The 12,078-nt window shown below is 32.0% G+C and overlaps 1 protein-coding gene across 5 annotated transcripts in view; it reads right to left on the reverse strand.

Moving 5' to 3' along the window:
- Nucleotides 1-12,078, reverse strand: part of CD36 (CD36 molecule) — an 81,546-nt gene that overhangs the window by 29,705 nt on the left and 39,763 nt on the right. For all 5 annotated transcript variants that reach the window (XM_003771461.4, XM_012550915.3, XM_031938674.1 and 2 more), the window contains one exon: nt 1,924-2,084. In XM_003771461.4, coding sequence (XP_003771509.1) covers nt 1,924-2,084 — 161 coding nt within the window. The remainder of the gene's footprint in view (nt 1-1,923; nt 2,085-12,078) is intronic.

Consider the following 12,078-nt stretch of genomic DNA (forward strand, 5'->3'; position numbering starts at 1 on the left):
ACTGTCACCTAGCTAATAGACATATTTCTTGTAAAAGATAGAAAGTTCCCATTCTTGCAAGACTGGTCTGTAGAAAAATAATTGTGTTTTTCTTTTCTTTTTTACTTAATTTATTTTACTTTAGGAGAATAAAGAAAAAATAATGGCTACTTTTACCAACATATTAGGAACAATTATTCACTAATTAAGCAGTCATTTATATTTCTCTGGGAGTTAATTTTAGAAAGCAGGATGAGAAAAAAAGAAAAGGCAAAGGAAGGGGAGGAAAAGGAAAATAAAGAAGATGAAGACGAGTTGGGAGAGGAAAAAGAGAAGGAAAGGGAAGAAAAAGAGGAGGTAGCACCAAATAATGTAAAAAGAAAAGTTATACTTTTTTCTGAGTGAGACTGTTTATTTGCTAATTACCTGCTAAGTGCAAAACACTGTGCTAAGTAGTAGGATAAAAAAAAGGAGGATGAGGAAAGAAAGAATAAAAACCTAACTCTCATTCTAAAGGGACTACTCTATATTGAATATGATCTTCATTTTTTAACCCACTCCCCCCAAAAAAAAGGAAAAGTAGAATTTGAATGTGACCAATAACCAAGGGCAAATAAGATGCTTAACTAGGGGAGTAGTTAGGACTGATATAAATTATAAATTATTTTGATAGGCATGTAAACATCCATGGAGAGGGGGGATCATGAAATTGAATATAGATTGAGAGATAGAAGGCACCTTTCAGATCTTCCAACCACCTCAATCTATAGATGAGGAAACAGATTTTCAGCAGTTATTTCATTTGCCAAAGATTACATATGTAATATATAGCAGAGTTTATATTTGAACTCAAATGCTTTGATCACCAATTTGAAATTTCCTACTGGCTCCTATCAGATAATGTGGAATGATTAATTTAGGAATCAGAAATATAACATTCTTAAATCTAGTCTTTTAATTTAAAAAAGAAAATCAAGCTCCTGTTCTCTCTTTTTATGCTTTTACACTTAGATAAGATAATATATGCATACGATCATTTTATTTAATGTAAAAAATTAAGTTCTCATTGAAATAAGCAGCAGCAAGTTATATCAGAAAGAAAAACCAAACTAGAAGTTAGAAAGCTAAAATGATAATTGCTACTCTTCTATTGTATTCCTTGTATTCCTTGCTTAAGTTATGTACTTCCCCCCCCCCCAGCCTCAGTTTTCTACTCTGTAAAATGCAGATTTTAGATTATATGACCTCTAAGATAGATTTCTAACTCAAAAATTGTATTCAGCTATTCAGAGATCTAAGAAATGAATTTTAGGAGTTAAATTATTGGATAAAAGCAGGGGAAAATAAAGGAAGGCTTTGGATTTTTAAACTCTAAAACCAGAAATATATGAAATATTTTTTAATGATTTTCAACAACCCATAGACAAGTTTATTTCTTTGAAGGGAAACCTTAGAAACTATACTGCATGAACTTTGTATAGTGACTGACAGGGAATTAGCATGTACTTAATGTTGGCAAAATTGATTTTTTGTTTTTAAGTCCTTGAGAAGATTTTTCGACGTAGCACATACATCCAATCATTGAACTAACAGGAAAACATAATAAAAATGTGAACTCTAAAAGATGAAAAAAAAATGAATTTCTTGCTAATAACTATATAAATGACAATGTCATGAAAGACATTTGGAGTTAACCAGTGTTCGATTATGTTCATAGGATTTTAGAACCTATATGGTATTTTTTTCTGCTACTGATTAAATTATTGAGGAAACCAGCAGGCTGACTTCTTTTGGGTATCTATTTCTTTCATCCCAATAAGAAACACAGTATATTCCATGTTGTAAAACAAAGGATTCATAAATACATGCTTAGTGAAGTGGTTGTATTGAGTATGACAGCCTTTGTAATTCAGGAAACATTTATTTGATTAGATCTTCACCTACCTGTATGTATAAGGGCCTCTCTGTTTAACTTTAATGTTGGTACTATTAACCATCACCTCTTCTGGATTTTGCACATCAAATATCCAAAATTGTCTGTAAACTTCTGTGCCTGTTTTAACCCAATTTTTATAAGCAATTGTACCTTCTTCGATGACACATTGCTATGGAAGGGAAGAAAAAAAACCAGTAAATTTGTATGAGTTTGCAGGGGGAAAAAGCTGATTGTAGCAGTGGGAGTTCATAACATTTCATCACCCAAATGGAAAACAAACACCTAGAGTAACTTTGTTAAAAAAAAAAATGGCCTTGCAATGTTGCCACATACTTGCAACAGAATTTGTTTTAAAGTATTATCAAAACCTTTTCAAGTTAGCCTTCTGCCAGGAGACAACAAGTCTGCAGTAGTGCAGACTAATTTCTGTGATTTTTAAGGAAATGATTGTGAAGTACAAGATTAACCCTTCAGCAACATTATTGCAAAATTTAGCAACAAAATTTTAAGCAAATTTTGAATGTTATAATGAGAATTTCATTGCAGTGAAAGAGCTATCATATTGCTTAATGTAATAGATTCAGGTTAATCACAAACAAGAAGAAAAGAATCAAACCACAATAAGAACAAAAATACAGAAATATTTAAAAGATATTTTCTTAAAGAAAAAAAAATAACACTGGGAATTGAATGTAAACTGCTTGCATTTTGTTTTGTTTTTTTCCCGGGTTATTTATACCTTCTGAATCCAATTCTCCCTGTGCAACAAGAGAACTGTTCGATTCTGCACACATATATTGTATCTAAGATATACTGTAACCTATTTAACATGTATAAAACTGCTTGCCATCTGGGGGAGGGGATGGAGGGAGGGAGGGGAAAAATCACAATAGAAGTGCGTGCAAGGGATAATGTTGTAAAAAATTATCCTGGCATGGGTTCTGTCAAGAAAAAAAATAACACAAAGCCATCTATACTTATATAAAAAATACTCTAAGTCATTGTTGATTAGAGAAATGAAAATTAAAACAACTTTGAGGCACTACCTCACACTTCTCAGATTGGCTAAGATGATAGGAAAAGATAATGATAAACATTGGAGGCAATGTGGGAAAACTGGAACACTAATGCATTGTTGGTGGAGTTGTAAAATGATCCAACCAAAGGGCTATAAATCTGTGCATACCTTTTGATCTAGCAGTGCCACTTCTGGATCATATCCCAAGAAAATCAAAAAAGAAGGAAAATGACCCACATGTGCAAAAATATTTGCAGCAGCTTTTTTGTGTGTGTTTGTGATGGCAAGGAATTAGAAAATGAAAAGATGTCCATCAATTGGGGAAAGGCTGAATAACCAATCTGAATAGATTATGGTATATAAAAGTAATGGAATATTATTGTTCTATATAAAAAAATGATCAACGTGCTGATTTTAGATCAACTTGGAAAGATTTACATGAATTAATACTGAGTGAAACAATCAGGAAAACATTGTACATAGCAACAGCAAGATTGTGCATGATGGACTTTCTTCTTAGCAATTCAATCATCATGGCAATTCCAATAAATTCTGAGTGGAAAACTCCATCCAAATACACAGGGAGAATTATGGAGACTGAACGTTATGGTATGTTCACTTTTCTTTTCCTCATGATTTTTCCCTTTTGTTCTAATTTTTCTCTCCCAATAGGATTCATAAGGAAATATGTTTTTTTTTTAAAAAAAGAATGTACATAGATAAAAAATGCTTCATATGTAACTGGGGAGAAGAAATTCTGAATAAAAAAAAAAGAAAAAAATATTCTAGAACTTAAATAGGTAACTCAAAAGTCTTTGAGAAATTCTGGAGAGAGCCAATCATTTACTTTGTAACTTCAAGGAATTGTGATTTCATTGGTAAAGCCTACCAGTTACAAAGGAACTCCAATAACACAGATTGTAATCATTAATAAATGATTTTTCAGAGTTTTTATAGGCAAAAAATAAGCCTCTGCATTTAGCTATGACAATTGTCTGATAAGAGAAATATACTCCAAAGCATCAGTTGAAGCCTTTCCAGTTTAGCATCCCAGAGCAATGACATTTCATTGGTTTAGCTTTTCATATCCACAGTCATCTGAAGTAGGATTATAAGGGAAGATTGAAATGTCAGTAAGTGTCTAGCCAAACATATCATTAACTTTTTCCTCTTCATATTCAACTCTAATACATATATATATACACACACACACACACACACACACACACACACACACACATATATATATATTCTTTTTATTTGCTCTATTCTGTGATTCAAGGCCTCAGGAAAACTCAAATTCTATATTCCTATAGCTTCTGGTAAAGGACTTCAGAAGATCACTTGACAAGAATGGTATGATATTATCATAATCTTCCTAAGTAGGGACAGTATACACATTTGCAAATGGCACCATAGTGTCCAATTATACCATGTTTTTAATTTACAAAAATCTTGCAAATACTGCAAAAATAAACGTTGTATTCCAATGAAACTAGTAGTATTGGGCTACTTGCTGATTTCTTTTTTCAGGGAAAAGTAATGATTAAGTTATCCAGTATTTCAAATGAGGAGGCATAGGAAGAAAGCTCATGTCATGAAAGTTTTATTCTAGAGTTATAGAGAAGAAAAAGAAAAAAAGATCAGAAAGATTCTATTTGAAGAGTCATGGAAAGAGAAATAGTTTTTGAATTGGCCTTTTCCTAAGGATTGCTAATATCTAAACTTTTACCTTCCTCCTCATTCTCTACTCTTTGTACTTCAGTTCAAAATTTCCTTCTCACTTTCAGAGATGTTTTCTCATTGTTTAAAAAGTGAGACAAAAGCATTTTTTAGAAGAAAAATTGGCTGCGGAGTCCAATTGACAATAATTTGTTTAAAAAAATCCTATAGTTTTGATCTATTTAGAACTGACTAGTTATAATCATCTAAAAATATGACATAAAATAGAAGAGAGATGAATTCAAGAAAACAAAAACAAAAGACTAAAGTCTGACTCCTTTTTACCAGTGTCACTGTGAAAAAAATATCTTTTTTTTTTCTTTTTCTATAAAATGAAAATAATGCTTGCACGTGGGTCTTTTCAAAAATGAGATCAACCAAATCAATTCCATTTGTTCAATAATGAATAGAATCAGCTACCCATCGAAAAAACTCTGGGAAATGAGTGTGAACCACTACATAGCATTTCCAATCCTTCTGTTTTTGTCTGCTTGCATTTTTGATTTCCTTCTCAGGTTAATTTTACATTACTTCAAAGTCTGATTCTTCTTGTGCAGTAAAATAACTGTATGGAGATATATATATATATATATATGTAGTATTTAACATATACTTTAACATATTTAACATGTATTGGTCTACCTGCTATCTGGGGGAGAGGGTGGGGGAAGGAGGGGGAAAATTGGAACAATAGATTTTGCAAGGGTCAATGCTGAATAATTACTGATGCATATATCTTATAAATAAAAAGCTATAATAAAAAAAAGAAAAGAAAATGATACTTGCACTACCTTTCTCAAAAGGATTTTTATGAAGAAAGTATTTGCAGATCATAAACAATTTATAAATATAAGGTATTATTATTGTTATTACTGGCATGGTAATTTAATTTACATTTTTTTACAAAACATTGTCATCCCCTCATATATATTCTTGAGGTAAGGGAATATTTTCTAGGTAACCACTGTAAAAAATTCTCATAATGAGGTTGATGACAATAATGATATTGTTGTTGCTGTTGGTGGTGGTGGTGATAGTAGCTAACACAATATATAAATAGAAAAAAGAAGAAAGGGAGGAATGAGAGAGACATATACATATAAGACAGATATGAGAAGAGAGGAGGAGATTTAGAGATAGATACAAAGATAGTGAGAACAGGGGAAAAGTAAGAACTAGACCAAATTTAAATTATTTCATTTGATCTTAACAGAAACAAAGTTGATACCAACAAATGAGGAGAGAGGCTTATAATTAAATAACATTTCTAGAATAATAGCTAATATGTGTCTGATGGAGGATTTTGACTCAGATCCTTTTGACTCCAAGCCTAATGGATATCTACCAGACACAATGCCAATTCAAGTGATTTGGGGTTACTTTACTAAGGTAACACTCAGCAAATATATGTTGTACCTTGTGATATCACAACTGTATCACATCCTGGTTCTATTGCATGATTACATCCTTGAAAATGTTTTAAGATTATACAAAAATACTTATTCCCAAAGTTTACTAAACCCACCAAAATAATCATCCTAGCATAATGGATAGTCACGGGTAGACTTTGGTTGAAATCCAGGCTCTCATATTTATTAACTATTTGAATCTAGGAAACTTAGCCTCTCTTTCCCAAACAATTCCAACATACTTTTCTAGTAAGCCCTTAATGGGTGGTAGTCTTTATTAGTAGTCTCACACTAGTCTCAAACTGGTAACAAATCAATTTCATTATGATAAAGCAAAAACACAAGAGCATCATTCATAGAAATGACTTTTTTCCCTTTATGTAGCATTTAAGAAGATAAACACGTTCTATGCCTTGTCATATATACAAATACAAATAAGGGTGTATACTCATGGGAATAAGAGTCATAAATCTCAAATTTCACCAAAAAAGAAGATGAGTGGCAATTTTAGTGAGGGAAAAAAATGAATTAGATAGCTAATACATTTCATTCAGCTAATGAATGCTCACTTCAAGGCAAATATATTGTTCCAAGCATGTAGCTGATAAAGGCAAGATTTTATACTAATATTTTAGTGTTTATTGTTCTGATTAGAGAATATTGTTTTTTCCAAGTAGGGTCCGATTATTTGAATAGCTTTCAGTACAAGATAAAAACTACATGCTGTGCTGGGAAAAAAATCTGTAACTCTTTAATTCTATAATTGTGGGAAGCTGGGGGTCCTGGCAGAAACTATATCAAATATATTTAAAGGAAAGATCAATCTGTAGCAAAAAAAAAAAAAAAAAGGCATCAGAGCCTTTTGAAGGGAAGTAAACTCACTAAAAAGAACTTCCTCCTGATATTACAGCTTTTACTTAAAGTTTTAGCAAGAATAATTATCTTCTCTTTAACTTGTTTGCATATTAATTTGTGAACTGCTTTTTGTTTTTGTTTTGTTTTTTGTTTTTTTACAAATTTATATATTTCTACTAGAATTATAAGCTAAAATTAGAGGGTACTCTTTTTTTAACCTACAGCTAGATTTTAATTAGTTTGAATAATGAACTAATGAAAGGCTCACACATATTTCAATATGCACTATATAATTCTGCTGGGTTGGAATCAATTGCCATAGTTTACATAATTATAACTTCAAATAATGTAAATTCAAATAAATGGGACCCCTTCAGGGCATTATTGTATTTCCCTTCTTTCACCTTGTTTTTCTTTTCACCTTTGTTCCTTGTCACCTAAGCAAAATCATGAGCTTATATTATATAATTTATGGATTTGAGTTGATAGCATTGGTTGCCTATGATGTCAACCATGAAGTGAAAAACAGACCATCTTTTATTCGATTCTGTGTATGTTCACAAACATTGCCTTTCTTACTATTATAATCACTACCTGATATGTACCTTTCTTATAAATTCAAGTGAAATGAGCAATCATACCTGGAAAGGATCTTAACCTCTTGCAAAAAAGGAAATTATATACTACAGATATTTCTTAACTTGTTCAAGATCATATGGCCTAATAAGTGGGAAAGCCAGCTCTGGAACTCTGTTTTGATTTCTAGCCTAATACTCTTCCTCCTACATTGGAGCTTATTCAAAGGTGACTTAAGGAAATGATGAATGAGATAAAACTGGAACTAAAGTCTTCCTGATAATTGTGATATTTTATGTACAAGAAATGTCAGTTTTCAACTCTTTCCTATTCTGACATGATGAGATATAAAACCATGTGCATCTCCTGTTTTCAACAGAGATATAAGATAGCTATTTGACAAAGGAATAGAAGGGAGGTTTGATTTTTTTCCCCCTTTGAGTCTCAGGCATTTCAAATAAGATAACTAGCCTACTGTATATAATCCAGCACATTTTAATGGAATTTGATAATGAAAGATTCAGAATTTTTCATCAATTTGAATCTTTTAGGTCAGTATCCACTTCTGAACTACAGTATTCTGATAACTCATAAAACAGTTGAATCCTTAGCTGCTTCTAAACCCTTAGAGAGTTTGGGGAGAGAGTGGATATCCATCTCAATAAAACTTTCACTCTACTGAGTAAGGATAACTTACAAGTAAATAGTTATATTGTTCTCTATCCTGTTCCATTTTTTGTAGTTTTGCTCAATCATCATTGTACAAAAATTTATTTCTCAAAGTAAAAGCAACCCCCCTATAATTGTTATTATTAATATTTTGGTGATTTATTATGATATTGATATTTGTAATTCTAGTGAGAAACATGGTATTAAAATCATTTAATGAAAATTTATTATTGATGAAATGACTTTTTCCTTATAGAATGCAGAATGTTTCACATATATTACTTGAAGCTTAAACATTATTTTACTTGAGACTTTTCACCCTCTGAGAGAAGTAAAATTCCTATTTTAAAGATGAGATCCTATATTCACCTAATAGCAATAATAACTAGCATTTATACAGCACTTACTAAGCACCAGACATTATGTTAAAAGCTATAAAAATTATTTCATTTGATTCTCACAATATACACAGGAGATAATTACTAACATTATCTCTGTTTTACAGTTGAAGGAACCATGGTAAATAAATTTAAAATCAAGTTTTATTGATTCTGGGTCTAGAGTTTTCATTTGAAGATAATTTTCTAGTTTTAGGCAAATATTGAATTCCAAGATTTTGGAACCAAAAGAAACCTAGTCGACACTTTTTATTTCACATGTAAGAAATTCAGATCCAGGTCTTTAGTGACTTTCTAAAAGTCAAAAAAAAAAAAAAATAGTAACAGTTGAGACTTTCTTGAATTCTAGCCCAGTGGTTTTTCCATTTCATGATCTTAATAATACTAAGAACTGCCATTTTCATAAGTTATTAAAGTAAATTGACCATAAAGAAAATCAATCTTTCAAGGTCACAGAATGGCTGGTTAAACCTATCCATTTGAAAAAGGACAAGAGAAAATACATTTGAATCAGTACATTTCACTCCATGCCCAATCCTTTTGAAAAAGGGAAGAGTCTTGCTTTTATTGCTCTTTTCCCCCTTGTGTTTCATACTTCAACCTCTTGCATTCTTGCTTCTGTCTGACTTTAAAACTCAACTGAAACTCTTCTTGGAATCTCCTGCAGCCTGCAATACTGATGATCATTCTGTCTCTTCTTCCTCCTTTTCCTTGACACGACTCTCTCCTGTTTGTCCCTTCACTCAAGGGAGTGTTTTATTACTCAGCCATTGTAAATTTTCAGTTGTTTTCCATCATATTTTATGCTTTGTGATCCAACTGAGGCAAACAGGTTTAGGTGACTTGCCCAGGGTGACAGCTGGTAAGCATCTGGGGCCATATTTGAACTCTGTTTTTCCTAAATTTAGGACCAGAGTTCTGCACAATATTATGCCACCAAAATACCCATTATTCATGGGAAGCAACATATGTAGGGAGAAAAACATATTCTGGTCAGATAATCTGACTCAAATCTGATCTTTTAGAGTTATTTTGATAATATTGGGTAAGTCATTTAACTTCGCTGGGTCTCAATTTCCACAGTTGTAAAATGAAGATGGCTAGGACTTGATATCCAGAGACCCCTTTCATTTTCAATTTCTAGCTGTATGTGTTTGTCAAAGTTCAGACTTGGATCTTCTTTTTTTTTTTTTTTTTTCCTCTTTTTCTCGGGTATAGCATGGATTCAGCCATCTCTATAAAGGTAGTTACTAGATATATAAAATTAGTCCTAATCTTCCTCTGGGTTTGTATAAGAATGCAAAATTTATGTTTTAGAGATCTTCAGCTAGATGTCCTGGAGGCATTTCAAACAAAAGACTAAAACAAAACTCATCTTCATTAAATCTATCCCTTCTACCATTCCCTTTATTTCAGTAGATAAAAAAAATCTTCCCACTTGTTACAAATGTTCAATCAATCTTGGATACAATTATTCTAAATTCCTTCTCCCTCGCCCTAAACCTTAAGTCCCAATCAGTTAACAGTCCTATTTCTTTTACTGCCATATTACTTCTCACAATAATGATACCACCCTATAATTTGGAGTCTCATCACTACTCATTTGAAATACTACAGTAATAATTGGACTCCTGGTTCATAGCCTCTCCCCTTTCAATCTAAACACCAAAGAACTGTTGTCATGATATTCCTAAACCACAAATCACTGCTCAAGAGCCATCAGTACCACTGATAATCATAGCCTTTCTTTCTATGCTCAACTTTACAATTCCCCTCCCTTCATCCCCACCAACTCAGCATATATACTTCTTTATTTGTTCTACCTCTGAGGCAAAGTTTTCTGTTTGCTATACCTTAAGCTCAGGAATCCATTTTCTTCCTTTTTGCCTTTGGGTAGGCTATTTCACTGTAACCATTCCTAGTTCTCCATCCCTTGAAAACTCCTCTCTGTCCATAGTCAACAAACATTTACTAAGTATTTTTATTTAACAGTAGTTTATTATTAATATTTTTATATTATTAAGTATAATAAGTATGACAAATATGATTGTGTTGAGAGTTCAAAGAAATGAAATAAAATAAAAAAGACCCTGCCTGCATGAAATTCATATTCTTTGAGGGAAGACAGCATTAAGTAAGTAATTAAATAAGTAAGTAAGAGGTATAGAAATTATTTAGTATAGCTACAGATAGTATTTATAGCTGGAGATACTATCTATCTATATTCAGTAGAAAATCATTTCAAAAGAAGAATCCTAGCTAGGGAGAGGGCCAGAATTCTTAGTTTCATTTAAGGTTCAGCTCCTATGTCATATCCTAAAGAAAGTTTTTGCTGAGTGCTCCTAGGCAATATTATTCTCACCTGCCACAAATTATCAAACACTCACACATATATGTATGTGTGATATACATACATATATATGTATGTATGTTTCCATGTTTCCATTTACATGCTATATTTATCTGTATAATATATGGCCTTTGAAGGAAGGCACTGATTTTCATTTTTTACTATATCTCTATAATCTGGTCATAATGCCTTCTATATTTTAGATATTTAATAAATACCTTTTAGATTAGATGTGTTCTATTGATATTAAATTATTCAGAGAATTGTCTGATTATCAAAATGCCCAGGGTCACACAATCATTCAGTGTCAAAGGTGGAATTTCAGCTCCAGGTTTTCCAACTTGTATGCTAGCCCTCTATCTTACAGTGCCATAGCTGGCTCTAATAAGTCTAGTTTTTTTTTTTTTTTCAGGTGAAGTCAGTGTGTCTTGCATCTCACCATCATGTTATTATTTAAGGGAGAGAATTCAGATGTCATAATTTCTATATCACATATTTTAGAAGATATAGCCTTCTTATTGAGGGAATTGGGTATTATCAATTTTCAGATTTTCTAAAAAGTAATGTGAGATGTACAAATTTAGAAACATTTTCACTCCAAACTTTTAAGTGAACTATTTGTACCCAATCAATGGTAGAGTTTTCCCTACTTGTATTGGATTGATCAGCCACAGTTGGATACATTGACCCCAAACTAGTGATATCCTTTTGATCCTCTTTGAGCATGAAGGATAACAACTAATCAATCAACCAAACCAATTGGTTCTTATTGGGACTTTATTGCACTACCTTAAAGAGATCCTGATCCTTCCATAAACTGGTAGCAAGTTCTTTAGGCAGCTGTTGACAGAATTAGCAATTTTTGCTGAATAGAGCAAGTGCAGACATCTCCTGTTCAACAATTATTATGCAATTAGCTGATCTTCCAGGTTGTCAGAGAGTCTGCACAGAGAGAATTCTTTTGTTCTCTGTAAATTCTTTTCTTCTGGGTCTAAAATTTCTCAAGACAACCCTCACTAATTTCTTATGCTCAAAATGATTACAATAAAGTGACAAGGAAGAAAGTATAATGTAGATGATTAATTTGGTTCCCTCTGCTGGTTTACAATATAAACATCTTTGGTAATATAGGCAAAGGAAATATACATCTTAGATGTTCCAATTCA

This window comes from Sarcophilus harrisii, chromosome 5 (genome assembly GCF_902635505.1).
Source record: "Sarcophilus harrisii chromosome 5, mSarHar1.11, whole genome shotgun sequence".
Classification (NCBI taxonomy): Eukaryota; Metazoa; Chordata; class Mammalia; order Dasyuromorphia; family Dasyuridae; genus Sarcophilus; species Sarcophilus harrisii.